Source organism: Drosophila suzukii, chromosome X (assembly GCF_043229965.1).
Source record: "Drosophila suzukii chromosome X, CBGP_Dsuzu_IsoJpt1.0, whole genome shotgun sequence".
In the NCBI taxonomy this organism is placed as follows: Eukaryota; Metazoa; Arthropoda; class Insecta; order Diptera; family Drosophilidae; genus Drosophila; species Drosophila suzukii.
This window is the reverse complement of record NC_092084.1, coordinates 20253500-20268676: the sequence shown is the minus strand read 5'-3', so window position 1 is coordinate 20268676 and position 15177 is coordinate 20253500. Positions and strand designations below refer to the sequence as shown.

Below are 15177 nucleotides of genomic sequence, written 5' to 3'. Positions count from 1 at the left end.
GTAATTAATTGAAGTTTTTTTTTTAATAAAATTTATTAATTTCGTAATTAATTATAAATTGAAAGGCCTTACATTTTAGCGATTGTATATCAGGGGACCAGTTCGCATAAGCTTTTAAAATTATTGCGAACAACTGTCAATGTCGAGAGAAAAATTGAGTACCATACTTATTAGAAAATATTAAAAAAATAAGAATTTCAAAGAAGATCCAAAAAAAAAAAAAAAAATTGAAAGGCCGTTCTCCTGTGTAGCAAAAATATTTGATGGGTGAGGAAAATAGATGAAGTGCTTAAGAGACTTGTTCAGACTGAGTCAAATCAAGACTGGAGTCCTGTAAAAACGATATGACCGTTATCTGCCACGCTCGAAATCCGTCCATTTTCGATTAATACTAGTTAAAACCGCTATCGGGACTGCAAATATGAAAAAATATACCAAAAATTTAAGTAAAAACACACGAGCACAAAATACAGGTTCCGCGATATAGCTAGGAATACAAAAACCGATGTTTGCCCACATTTTGAATTATGAGGCCTATATAATTAAGCTTATCTTAAATGTTTTCGCTGACACACACTCAATACATAACGGCATTGCTAAAAAGTAGTCCCTATCTTGAACCATTGCCCACGACTTTGGAATTTGACAACGATGTTAAATTCCTTAATTTTTCATAATTTCTCTGATGGAATTTCAGCCAAATCAAGGCGTACAGCTAAAAGACCGACTGTTTTGAGCAGCTTGCTATAAATGCTATCGGTCCCCGTCACGTTAAGGAACATTTATTTTTTGACCCATTTTCGCATTTTTTATAAGGGGGTTTTTTTTTGGGATTAAATTTTTGGTCAAAAAATATCATTTTTCGTGGTTTTTCAGTCGTAGTTTAGTCAAATCAAGGCGTACAGCTAAAAGACCGACTGTTTTGAGCAGCTTGCTACAAATGCTATTAAACCCCATCACGTTAAGGAACATTTATTTTTTGACCCATTTTCGCATTTTTTATAAGGGGGTACATCGGTTTTTTTTTAGGATTAAGTTTTTGGTCAAAAAATATCATTTTTTCGTGGTTTTTCAGTCGTAGTTTAGTCAAATCAAGGCGTACAGCTAAAAGACCGACTGTTTTGAGCAGCTTGCTACAAATGCTATTAAACCCCATCACGTTAAGGAACATTTATTGTTTGACCCATTTTCGCATTTTGTATAACATCGGTACATCGGTTTTTTTGGGATTCAGTTTTTGATCAAAAATACTCATTTGTTGGTGGTTTTTCAGTTTACGTTAAAGCTGTCTGTCTGGCGCTCAAATTTTTTAATATTTTGTTGAAGTGAAATTGGTTAAGTACTATGACTCCTTCTGTGACACCCATGTCTCCTAGAGCTCTAACAAACGCATTCCAAGCTGTACCCAATACTCCAACAATTTCGGGAACACTATCTATACCAGCAACTCCATTACTAAAACCAACTTCCATTGGTGGTAATGCTAATACTCCTCAGGTTAAGAAACCTCCACAACGAAGGTCTACCATACTGATTTCTCCCAAAATAATGAAACCAAAGCCTGTGAAAAGCAGGAAGGGAAGGAAAGGCAAGAAAAACAAAACAATATTATATATTATAATATTTACTTGACATTAGAAAAATATGTAAATAAATAAAATAAAAATATTATAACATACAAATACATTTTCGAATTTATTTCCTCATATCAAATATGGAAGGTTGCAGTTTTTGCTGCGATTGTGATTGCTGTGATGCGAAGAAATTGGACGAAAACCGCAGAAGGATTACTTCGACAATCCAAATTAGTTTACTGCAAAGGACAAAGAAAAAGAACGTTCGTTGTTCCGTGCCTCTGTAAAATTGAGTAATTATACTGATTATCCATTACTAAAACCAACTTCCATTCGTGGTAATGCTAATACTCCTCAGGTTAAGAAACCTCCAAAACGAAGAAGTACTATACTGATTTCTCCCAAAATAATGAAACCAAAGCCTGTGAAAACCAGGAAGGGAAGGAAAGGCATGAAAAACAAAACAAGATTCCAATTCCTGCTAAAAAGATTCCATATGATTAGAGAAGTAGGAGCCTTACATTTTAGCGACTGTATCTCAGGGGACCAGTTCGCATACAGCTTTTAAAATTGTTGCGAACAAAAGTCACTATCGAGAGAAAAATTGAGTAACTATAATTTAAAAATATTAGAAAAATAAGAATTTCATAGAAGATCCAAAATCCAAAAATATTTGATGGGTGAGGAAAATAGATGAAGTGCTTAAGAGACTTGTTCAGACTGAGTCAAATCAAGACTGGAGTCCTGTAAAAACGATATGACCGTTATCTGCCACGCTCGAAATCCGTCCATTTTCGATTAATACTAGTTAAAACCGCTATCGGGACTGCAAATATGAAAAAATATACCAAAAATTTAAGTAAAAACACACGAGCACAAAATACAGGTTCCGCGATATAGCTAGGAATACAAAAACCGATGTTTGCCCACATTTTGAATTATGAGGCCTATATAATTAAGCTTATCTTAAATATTTTCGCTGACACACACTCAATACATAACGGCATTGCTAAAAAGTAGTCCCTATCTTGAACCATTGCCCACGACTTTGGAATTTGACAACGATGTTAAATTCCTTAATTTTTCATAATTTCTCTGATGGAATTTCAGCCAAATCAAGGCGTACAGCTAAAAGACCGACTGTTTTGAGCAGCTTGCTATAAATGCTATCGGTCCCCGTCACGTTAAGGAACATTTATTTTTTGACCCATTTTCGCATTTTTTATAAGGGGGTTTTTTTTTGGGATTAAATTTTTGGTCAAAAAATATCATTTTTCGTGGTTTTTCAGTCGTAGTTTAGTCAAATCAAGGCGTACAGCTAAAAGACCGACTGTTTTGAGCAGCTTGCTACAAATGCTATTAAACCCCATCACGTTAAGGAACATTTATTTTTTGACCCATTTTCGCATTTTTTATAAGGGGGTACATCGGTTTTTTTTTAGGATTAAGTTTTTGGTCAAAAAATATCATTTTTTCGTGGTTTTTCAGTCGTAGTTTAGTCAAATCAAGGCGTACAGCTAAAAGACCGACTGTTTTGAGCAGCTTGCTACAAATGCTATTAAACCCCATCACGTTAAGGAACATTTATTGTTTGACCCATTTTCGCATTTTGTATAACATCGGTACATCGGTTTTTTTGGGATTCAGTTTTTGATCAAAAATACTCATTTGTTGGTGGTTTTTCAGTTTACGTTAAAGCTGTCTGTCTGGCGCTCAAATTTTTTAATATTTTGTTGAAGTGAAATTGGTTAAGTACTATGACTCCTTCTGTGACACCCATGTCTCCTAGAGCTCTAACAAACGCATTCCAAGCTGTACCCAATACTCCAACAATTTCGGGAACACTATCTATACCAGCAACTCCATTACTAAAACCAACTTCCATTGGTGGTAATGCTAATACTCCTCAGGTTAAGAAACCTCCACAACGAAGGTCTACCATACTGATTTCTCCCAAAATAATGAAACCAAAGCCTGTGAAAAGCAGGAAGGGAAGGAAAGGCAAGAAAAACAAAACAATATTATATATTATAATATTTACTTGACATTAGAAAAATATGTAAATAAATAAAATAAAAATATTATAACATACAAATACATTTTCGAATTTATTTCCTCATATCAAATATGGAAGGTTGCAGTTTTTGCTGCGATTGTGATTGCTGTGATGCGAAGAAATTGGACGAAAACCGCAGAAGGATTACTTCGACAATCCAAATTAGTTTACTGCAAAGGACAAAGAAAAAGAACGTTCGTTGTTCCGTGCCTCTGTAAAATTGAGTAATTATACTGATTATCCATTACTAAAACCAACTTCCATTCGTGGTAATGCTAATACTCCTCAGGTTAAGAAACCTCCAAAACGAAGAAGTACTATACTGATTTCTCCCAAAATAATGAAACCAAAGCCTGTGAAAACCAGGAAGGGAAGGAAAGGCATGAAAAACAAAACAAGATTCCAATTCCTGCTAAAAAGATTCCATATGATTAGAGAAGTAGGAGCCTTACATTTTAGCGACTGTATCTCAGGGGACCAGTTCGCATACAGCTTTTAAAATTGTTGCGAACAAAAGTCACTATCGAGAGAAAAATTGAGTAACTATAATTTAAAAATATTAGAAAAATAAGAATTTCATAGAAGATCCAAAATCCAAAAATATTTGATGGGTGAGGAAAATAAATGAAGTGCTTAAGAGACTTGTTCAGACTGAGTCAAATCAAGACTGGAGTCCTGTAAAAACGATATGACCGTTATCTGCCACGCTCGAAATCCGTCCATTTTCGATTAATACTAGTTAAAACCGCTATCGGGACTGCAAATATACCAAAAATATATGTAATAACACAAAATACAGATTCCGCGATGTAGCTAGGAATACAAAAACTGATGTTTGCCCACATGTTGAATTATGTGGCCAATATATTTAAGCTTATCTTAAATATTTTCGCTGATACACACTCAATACATAACGGCATTGCTAAAAAGTAGTCCCTATCTTGAACCATAGCCACCGTCTTTGGAATTTGACAACGATGTTAAATTCCTTAATTTTTCATGATTTCTCTGATGGAATTTCAGCCAAATCAAGGCGTACGGTCCCCGTCACGTTAAGGAACATTCTTTTTTTACCCATTTTCGCATTTTTTATAAGGGGGTACATCGGTTTTTTTTAGATTTAGATTTTGGTCAAAAATACTCATTTTTTCGTGGTTTTTCAGTCGTAGTTTAATCAAATCAAGGCGTACAGCTAAAAGACCGACTGTTTTGAGCAGCTTGCTACAAATGCTATCGAACCCCATCACGTTAAGGAACATTTATTTCTTGACCCATTTTCGCATTTTTTATAAGGGGGCACATCGGTTTTTTTTTTGGGATTAAGTTTTTGGTCAAAAAATATCATTTTTCGTGGTTTTTCAGTCGTAGTTTAGTCAAATCACGGTCCCCGTCACGTTAAGGAACATTAATTTTTTGACCCATTTTCGCTTTTTTTGTAAGGGGTACGCCAAAAATTTTGGCTTGAACCGATTTCATGAGGATAATTTATTGGATTTGTTATAGCACCGTTTTTTTACTTTTATTATCTGCTGCTATATGTAGGCATGTATATTTTTATACATAAAATATTTCTATATTTATTTAAATCGTCTTTGGAATAAAATATGAAAAAATCGCAAACTACAAAATTGATTTGGAGATGTTTTATACTCGTTTTTAAAGGTCATTAGGCTGTATTAGAATTGTTATATTCCGAAGACGATATACTTGGTTACTCGGATTCTATAGGTTTCCGTGACATATTTTAAATTTGAAAACACATAGGAGAAGATAATGGTTCTATTGCTATAACAAATCCAACAATTTATCAATCGCCTTTAACTGAAATTAAAGCACACAATAGACAATGGATTCCAATAAAAATAAATATTACATAAAGGGTTATGGATTCTACCGAATGCAGATCGTCATCGAGAGTTTCCTCCAGCTCAAGTCATCCAGTGTTTCGACGAGCTCAAGTTTTATCGAGAAACAATGTGGAAAGATATTATAAGTTCTCAAAAAAATGAAGCATGTATCAACATTTACTGTTAAACGCCATCGAAAAGGTCATGGACTCTACCGAATGCAGATCGTTACCGACGGTTTCCTCGAGCTCAAGTCCAGGCGATGTAACTCACATTAAGTTCACCTTTTCTGACTTCAAGACTTTACAAATTTTTATTCAGAACCATTGTGGGAAAATTTTATAAGAACTCAAAACAAACATGTATCAAAATCTTCTGTAAAAACGCCATCGAAAAGGTCATGGATTCTACTGAATGCAGGTCGTCACCGAGGGTTTCCTCAAGCTCAAGTCCAGGCGATGGTCAAATTGAAAGCAGCTTCACTTTTCAAGTCTGCTCTTTAAAAGGATGCAACACAGATTGCTGTGATGCGAAGTCATTGGTAAAAAGCAGTCAGCTTGGACTTACCAGGACTTGGCGTGAGCTTCGTCGTTCGGCACACTGCTGAAACAAACTTGCTCTAGGAAGGAAGCCCAAGAATCTACATGCAAAATCCCAACATTCTAGCTCTTATAGTCTTATAGTTTCCTTGATCTCAGCGTTCATACGGACAGAAGAACATGGCTAGATCGACTCGGCTAGTGATCCTGATCAATAATATATATATTTTTGGGGTTGGAAACGCTTCCTTCTGACTTTTTCTCTTACTCTACGAGTAACAGGTATAAAAATATGTATAAAAAAACTGAAACATTGATAATTCAACTTGATTTTTTCTTTAAAAATTATAAATAATGAATACTATGATTTTCAAATATCTTCACAACCTTAGTATTTTTATAATGATAATGATGATAATGACAGTTATCGAATATGCCCTCCTGAAACATCGATATATTAAATTTTGTATCGATTGCCGATACGAGGCTTGCTATCGAAGTTCGAGGCCGCTGGTCAATGTTTTCCCACCTCTATTTTTGAGAGTGTTTTTTTTGTGTTCGGTTCGCGGTTTCCAGTTGCTCCGCTTTTTATGGCCCGCTCTTAATCTTATCGCAAATCAAACCGCGGGCAATGAGAATTGTAATTGCATTTTTTGGCTAACGGCAACGGTTTCGCACAGTGGGCTTGAATTGGGATTGACATTGTATCCGTATCCGTATATCCATATATCCGAATATCGAATCCAATCCCAGAGAATCGAATTGTTAAGGTGAAAAAATGCCTGTGAAGACAGTGAATCGTCAGCAGAGCCAAACGCCAGCCCAGCAACTGCAATTGCAGCAGCAGCGGGAGGTGGAAAATGGCCTTTATCCCACCATTCCGCCCGAGCGCCGCTCGCCCCCCTCCCGTCCGCAAACATTGCGACAGGACACCATCGATATGGAGGAAATACCCCTCAACCAGAACAACGCCCAAGAGCCCGAGGATCGCCGCAAAATGCACGAGATATTCGACAAGGTGGGTTAAGGCTTAAGTTATGTCCAAGAAATCGGTGGGTTATCCAAGGAAAGTAGCATTATCAGTAGGGATAATCTAGGGGAATTACCAAATTATATTCAAGTTATATATATCTAGCTATAACCAATGTTAAATTCAAAAGATCTTAAGTATCTTGTGAAATTGCAGCAACACTAAGGCTAATACTGAAGTTACATATATCGAGGGAAAGAAATTGTTATCCCATGGAAACCAATACCCACTTAAGGGTTAATGCAAGAACCTTGTGAAATTGCAGCCACAGTGGGGTTAATGTCAGTCCATGGGAAATTAGGGAAAAACAGAAGGAGAACCGTAATTAAAACACTCAGCCGGCACTTACATTCACATGCACATTTTTATTCGCTCACACATGTCCATATGAATGGAGTTGCTTGTTTATAGTTTTAGCCTTATAGCCGTCTTCTTCTCGCCCTCGGTGAAAGTTGAGTTTGATGAATCATCTGAGCATCGATCCGCTAGTGCGGCGCTCCTCGCACTCCCCTTAAAACCCCACCTTTAACCCACCAACGAGCTCAGGGCGAAAAAAGATACAAATCTATAATGAAGATGGTATATCTTATAGATAAAACCCATTGCTATTTTTGAAAAATAATTTTTTAAGTGCAGCATAACACCAAATTATACAAAATATAGATTTTAATCTACATTTTTACTTAAAATTACAAATCCTTTAGTACATCATTAAACTACATTTACTAAAAAGATATTTCTTGAGACTTAACAAAAAATACCTCTCTGCATCTATTATTTGTGTACCTATATTTAATTTAATTTTAGCCAAAATGAAAACGCTTTAAAGTTACTGCGGTGATACTAAATATAGCGCATACTTGTATAATTAAATTCCAAAACGTGAACAAAAATTTATCATATATGACTAAAGAATCTGATGACCAATTTTGAACAAGTAATTCTCGAAATGGTTTGTTTCAAAAAGTAAGATAAGAATTTGTTATCGAAATATTTGAATGTTTTTTATTGAACTTTTCCGGTTTCATAAATAGTAATGTCTCAAACATTTTAAGGCAGATAAGCAATTTCGTTTTGTAAAGACACACCAATATAATAAAAACACTTTTTGGTGGATTAACCCTTTAGGACACCGGTTGTCACTCAATTTTATTTCCTGGTCTATTTTTTCTGCATTTTGTTTTCTTAACATTGAAAACCATAGGTGGGAAGAAAGGGGATGAAGGGGAAAGAGTTTTCTTATCGTGACAGAGGGGCGGCGAAAAAAAAGAGAAATAAAACCGGTTATAAATTATTGTTTGCTCGCTTTGAGTTCTGCCTTCGTTTTTGTTGCTGTTTTATTCTTTGCTGGCGTTAGTCACTTAACCCCCGACTGGCCCACCGCCCCCCCGTTGACACCCAGCGCCCACCTGTTTGCATTTGTTGTTGTTGTTGTTTGTTGGGCTTCCATTATCAATTCCCATTTCTGGATTTCTGTTTCTGATTCTGATTTCTGGAACTGCGAATACTTCAATGTACATACTGCTCTTGATTCACCACCTCTTTATAAGGCTAAAAACGTTCATTGGCCCCCGGCAACACGAGAGATCCTACGATTTCATCAGTTGATTCCAGTTTTCTTGGTTTACTTAAGCAAATAAGTACAAATTTTAGCATTTAATTAGCATAGAAGATGAGCTGCCCGCTTCGATTCCAATCCCATTCGATCCCATCTCCCTGGAAACCAACATTCCAGACACATTCCTCCTCTTCGCTGGCAATCTTATCTGGCTTTATTCGCCCCAAACATTCGAGTGGCCAAAAGAGAGGGCCAAAATACTGTTTGCGGTTTGTCAACCTTTTATTCAATAATCTAGCCATGATATAACCCATATGAAATACAAAACAAATTACTACAAAACGGTAGTCTAAGTAAAATCCTATCCATAACTCCTGAAAAACATATGCAAATAATAAAATAACATTTAAAGTTCTCAACCTTATAAACTTAAACCTTAAAAATCGATAGATCTGGTATTAGGTTCTGGGTTTTTACCACTTACAATATCAAATAAAGCATCATTTTTTAGGTAACTAGTTAGAAACTATTTCTAATTACATCAAAAATAGAAAATAAATACTTCAATAACAAATTGTTCAAGGTAATAGATTGAGTCCAATGATAGACACCAAATCTTATATATCCCCTCAAAACTTCACTTGCATTAAAGTTATTTACAATATCAGAAATTGAGCTAGAAAGCTATGAACTTCACTTGCTAAAAAGCTATTTGGGCTAAGAAAAGACAACTTGTACTGTATCATTTTGATATTTCTAAAATATCATGTTGATATGTCACAGATAAGAGGCTTTCTGATATGAGAAAACATCAGATAGATGACCATTTTAGTTGATATTATTTTCAGTAAGCTTCCCACGAAACTATGTAGGATCTATATTTTCCTATTATATCATTTTATTAATGTACGATCTTGGGGTGTTCCCATGAACTTATCAGATAAAGTTCATTCGTTTAAAACATAAAAGTAGCTACTGCAATGACTGTCCAACCATGACTAAGACCAATTCCCTCAAGACTTCATAACCACTACCCGCTTATCGCCTGATTGTCCAACATTTAGTAGTGTTTTTTTTTTTTTAAGAACATTTTAAGGTGTAATACATCAGACCATGTCTGGGATGGGGGCTTGAAATGACCACATGTGTACCTATCTAATTGTCTATAGTATATATTTTTTTTTCTTTTTCTGTTTGTGAAGCGAATTTTTAAGAGCGAACATTGACATTTCGCTTTGTTTTGTTTGCTCTCCTCATGTTTTTTCCAGTTTCTATGATTAGTTGTGTTAATTGTCGGCGTTTTTGTGTTTATTTGCTTATATGGACTATACATATCCATAAAAACTGTTCATATATCAAGGAAAATAACTACTGAAGGTCTGTTTCTCTAGGTATTCCTGTTACTTTCTTGAAACCCATTTGTTTAGGCTGGATAAATGTACTTTTAAAACCTGCGTTTGTTTATCAGAAAATGTCCCCTGGTATCCAATTGTTAGATTACATTACTACATTACATTTATGGAAGTTATTTATTTAAAAAACAGAACCTGACTTGAATCTATACTATTTATAAAGAGGTGGCAAATTTAGCCATATGTTTGCTTGCTTTTATAAAAATGGATCTGTTTTATTATAGGGATACCCCCCTTTTTAAGAAAAATATGATTTCCCATAATAAACTTCACAAATTACCCACTCTTAACTTTTATTGGAAGTTAAAGATTACGTTTTCAATCTTCATTTGTTAAAGACTCAATTGTATACTCATATGTAGATGGTAACAAACTCCTTATAAGTTATCGGCTAAGAAATTTTGTGACTATAATTGAAAGGTCAAAGCAGAGCTTATCTATGAGAAATTCTTTAAATGGCTAAGAAATCAAGCGAAAACGATAAGAAAATAACAACCATATAAAGGTTTTTGATAGAAATGATTACAAATTGACGGAAGTTAAGTTTAAAAATGCAAAATGGCATTGTTTTTTTGATTGAAAACGGAAATTCCTTTTGTATTTAATAGAATTAGTTTAAGATTACCGTTTTTTAACCTTAGTGACAGTTGTGCAACTGCAAGTGACTTTCGATTCGCTTTCGATTAGCCTCGTTTGGATTTCTAGTTTCTCGTCTTGATCGGTGGCATTCATTCCTGGCCATTTATGGGCACTTTTTGGCCCGACTGGATTCGTTGTTATGTTGCAAGTGTCGCGATGAAGCAAAATTATTGAAGACTTGGATTTGGGATTTTATTTTCTTGACTCTTTATTGCCACATTTTGAATCGTACAGCATGATTTGGAAAAGTTCGCTAGACGGATTGCCCTTTATTCGGAATCTGAGGGCAGGTCAAAGTAGGTGGACTTTTGGCGATTTGGCATGAAACAAGTGGTTGCCACCGGCTCCTCCTCGTCGAAGACGTCCTGCCAGGTCGGATGCTCCTGCCACTCGCTCTCCATTTCCAGTTCCTGTTCCTTCTGCCGGAGCAGGCGCATTCGCAATCGCTGCTGCTGCTGCTGCTGCTGCAAAAGGATATGGGGTCGCCGGGGGGCAGCCACTTCGCGGATTAGCGTTGTGAGGTTGACCAGCCAAGATGGCCGCAGGGATGACCCTGTAGTACTCCTGCCGTGCCGCCCCAGACGCACTTGCACCTGCCGTGGCTCCAGCGCTGCCAGTTCCCGCTTGGCAGAGGAGGTGCAGAGATTGAGGGCCGCGAAAAGGCCGGCCATGCCCAGGTAGAGAATCAGGACGGTAATGAAGCCGGACGACTCCTGCAGCGGCTCCTCCTCCGCCGGCAGGCCATCGCACGGAGATGCCGGTGTCCAGCCCAGCCAGGAGGTCACGTGGCGGGTCATCTGCATCACTTGCGACATCCTCAAAGGGTTAAATCTAATGGAAATTCAAGAAAGAATGAGTTCAAACGTTAAAATATTTCTTCAATTCCTGTATCAATCAAATCAAATCAAAGTTCTCTAATCAAACTAATTTTAACTTGATCTAATAAATAAATGTATATACACATGTACGTAGAAATACCGCCCGATAACCTAGTAAACTTACTCATTAGTTGTTCCGAAAGGCGTGTTTATTTTTAAAGAACTCTATTCCAAGCAAAAATTCTATCCATTCATACTGATTCTCAATGACATTCTAAAGAAATCTATCGATGGGTTACTAAGGTAAACAAAATGTTTCTTCAATTCAATTTGAGTTCCGTAAGAGTTATAAATTTCATTCTTAAGAAATGGAGGGTCTACAGCCAAACAAAGTGTTACTATCGGTGGAGTCACAGTATCATAATTGGTGATACCGAATGACGCCCGAAAAGGTTTCCGTGACAGCCCCGTATAAGTATACTGATATCATTATTCATTCTTAATAAAAATGTGTTTTGTTTTTGACTTAAGGATAAGATTCTTAGTTTTGAACAAAATAGATTGAAATTATGATTGAAGGAATTTAAATTTTAGAGACTAACGCTTTGAATAATGTATGCATTTTATAAAGCGAAAAGCTTTTGCTTACTATTTAATTTGGTGTTTTCGATAAAGAATTTTAGGAACACTTACTTGTAATATGGTTCCTGATTGTCAGTGGTTTCCAATTCCTAGTAAAAATCCTTCTTGATCCTGTGAACTGCTTAAGTAGTTTAAGGTTATCAAATTCTATGGGATGGCTGGATACTACTAATGGGCTACTTCAGGGTGTTATATTTTTTGTGTCGGTGCGGGCCTGTCCGCCCAGACGGAATTTATACTAGGAACTGAGTTTGTACACCTTTTTAAGAAACCCACCCTGACACTTCTAGACAAAGCCTATTGTGATGGGATGTGAGTTGGAAATTATACTATGGGAAAGAAAACTATATAGTATTATGTAAAGTATATGGTTAGAGGAATGTACCAGGGAGTTATTGTTATTATTAAAAGAGTTATTTGTGATTTGTATTTGAATGGGTCGAACTACTTATCTTCTCTACAAAGTATCAAAAAATCAGCAAATTTGGAAAACAAACAAAACCATAAACACTCCTCACTAAAAAAAACCAAAAAATCAGTGAACCTTTTAAAATAAAAATTGCAAGTAACTTATTACTTAACATTATTATTATTAATCTCCAAATATGATTATCACTATAATTTTAAATGATAATGATAATAAAAGGTTTTGTGAAACCATACGAAATGATTATAATGAATTAAAAAGAAACATCTAAGCACATAGATTACTAATTGTATATCTTACCTCCACAGCACGACTCCGACAGGGATGGACTGATCAGCACGCACGAGCTGAAGGAGCTCATCTCGGATGGGTATTGCCGGGATATACCCGCCTATATTGCCGAGCAGATCCTGAAGCGCAGCGATCAGGATAACGACGGCCACCTGGACTTCGAGGAGTTCTATGCGATGTCCCTGCGCCACAAGTGGATGGTGCGCAACATGCTCACCCGCTACTGTCGCTTCGTGGTGCCGCCTCCGAAGCCTTTGGAGGGCGACGAACCGGACGGCGCCTACGAGAAGCAGATGTCCATCTGCCCGCCGCCACTCACCATGGTCCTCTTCTCGATCATCGAGATCATTATGTTCCTGGTGGACGTCATTCACTTTCAGTAAGTAGTCGCCAGTGAACTTTCTGTATTTCGAACCACTTTCTTTATGGTAAACTGCAGATTTCCAGTTTCTCCGAAACTCTGTTTTTAAAATTTAACTATTTTTTAATGCCAGAGAAACTATGGTTAACTACTATGGTTAAGCTATCAGTACCATAGATTAACATAGATTAACCATAGTAGTTATATAGAAAATAACTAAATGTATCTGTAATAAAATGTATTTGATATAATATATTTAAAATTGTATTATAACAAAAGTTGTAACTGAAGAAGAGGACACTGTATTAATGTATAATATAAAAAATGCTTGGCATTTATTATAAAATATACTATACAATAATATGTACCCCTCTATACCTGGAAGGTGGTTCCATTTCAGAGATATCTTAAGATCGTTTCTAATATTTAACCTATCCACCTTTCAGAGATGATCCCAACTACCAGGATCGCATAGGGGAGAGCACCAGCGGTCCGGCGGCCACTCTGTTCATCTACAATCCTTACAAGCGTTACGAGGGATGGCGCTTTGTGAGCTACATGTTCGTCCATGTGGGCATCATGCATCTGATGATGAACCTGATTATTCAGATCTTTCTGGGCATCGCCCTGGAGCTGGTTCACCACTGGTGGCGCGTGGGCTTGGTATATCTAGCTGGTGTCTTAGCCGGATCCATGGGCACCTCGCTCACAAGTCCTCGCATTTTCTTGGCGGGTGCTTCTGGTGGTGTATATGCCCTGATCACGGCGCATATTGCCACGATTATTATGGTAAACATCAAATTTATTAAGATATTTAATAAGTAACACTTCTCAGAACTCCGTATTTTGTACTGCTTGCTAATAATACTACATTGTCACTTGAAACTTTTTTAAAAAACATGTAGTAGAATGAAGTACGTGAATTCTTTAGGTTTATGTTGCACCAGCCTTACATACCTAAATCTAATCAATACGTAAACATTTTTAACCAACAGAACTACTCGGAGATGGAGTACGCCATTGTCCAGCTGCTAGCCTTCCTGGTATTCTGCTTCACCGACCTGGGCACCTCGGTGTACCGTCACCTGACCGACCAGCACGATCAGATTGGCTATGTGGCGCATTTGTCTGGTGCCGTCGCCGGTCTGCTGGTGGGGATCGGGGTGCTGCGCAATTTGGAGGTGCGCCGCTGGGAGCGCATTCTCTGGTGGGTGGCCGTCATCGTCTATTTTGCTCTGATGACCACCGGCATCATCATCCATGTATTCGTGCCCGACTACTTCCCCAAACAGGAGTACAACTAGCCATAGAACTTAGCCCTAGCCCTAGCCTAGACCATGTCCAAAGTGCACTTCGATGTTGAGCCGAGGCTGCAAGTACGCACAGTGCTATCTATAGGATATCAGATCCCTCCCATGCCTCCCAAATGCCGACCATGTGCCTATGCGAGCTGCGAACATAATTTATTATCTTTATCTTACACCTTGCCATGGCATTTTCATCCCATCCGTACGTATGGTGTACGTATTTTTATATATTTATACATATATATTCTCGATCTACATGACGCAACGAAATGTCTGGGGTGGTTTACCATTTAAACCCACACAGAGAACAAAACTCAGCTGCATTTGTATTGTACATTTCGTGATTTTCTTTTTACAAAGCAACGATTAATCAATGATAATGAGAAATATTTTTAAACAAAGTGTATTGTATATTTTTGGAGATTTATTATTAAGATCTTATATTTAAATGCAATAAAAACAAAGTCTTTGTATGGAGAAATTCAAGTGTTTCACTAAACTTATGGATTTTATTTTTAAATGAGTGCCAAAATGTACATGTGACATTTATATCTATTCTAAGATTGGTAAATTTGATGAGTGCAACCCGATCAATGGCTAGAACTGGGCTTCGTATGCTAGATTTAACCTATTACTATCTTATGTATTTATACACAAAATATCGTTGAATTTAAAA

At 36.8% G+C, this 15177-nt stretch overlaps 2 protein-coding genes across 3 annotated transcripts; one reads left to right on the top strand and one right to left on the bottom strand.

Moving 5' to 3' along the window:
* The first annotated feature begins 6541 nt into the window (after nucleotides 1-6541).
* rho-4 (rhomboid-4) lies at nucleotides 6542-14982 on the top strand. The gene is made up of 4 exons (XM_017068575.4): nucleotides 6542-7034; nucleotides 12851-13212; nucleotides 13641-13983; nucleotides 14190-14982. Exons 1-4 carry the CDS (start codon nucleotides 6795-6797, stop codon nucleotides 14496-14498), a joined length of 1254 nt encoding a protein of 417 aa, XP_016924064.1. The 5' UTR covers nucleotides 6542-6794; the 3' UTR covers nucleotides 14499-14982.
* On the bottom strand, nucleotides 10662-12424 carry LOC108005340 (uncharacterized). 2 transcript variants are annotated; one of them, XM_017068577.4, is made up of 2 exons: nucleotides 11658-11785; nucleotides 10662-11486 (listed from the first exon to the last, which is right to left on the bottom strand). In XM_017068577.4, exon 2 carries the CDS (start codon nucleotides 11468-11470, stop codon nucleotides 10925-10927), a length of 546 nt encoding a protein of 181 aa, XP_016924066.2. In that variant the 5' UTR covers nucleotides 11471-11486; nucleotides 11658-11785; the 3' UTR covers nucleotides 10662-10924. The 2 variants fall into 2 exon arrangements, with proteins under 2 accessions (XP_016924066.2, XP_016924065.2); XM_017068576.4 differs by lacking the exon at nucleotides 11658-11785 and adding an exon at nucleotides 12167-12424 and having other exon boundaries at nucleotides 10665-11486.
* Nucleotides 14983-15177: the final 195 nt, after the last annotated feature.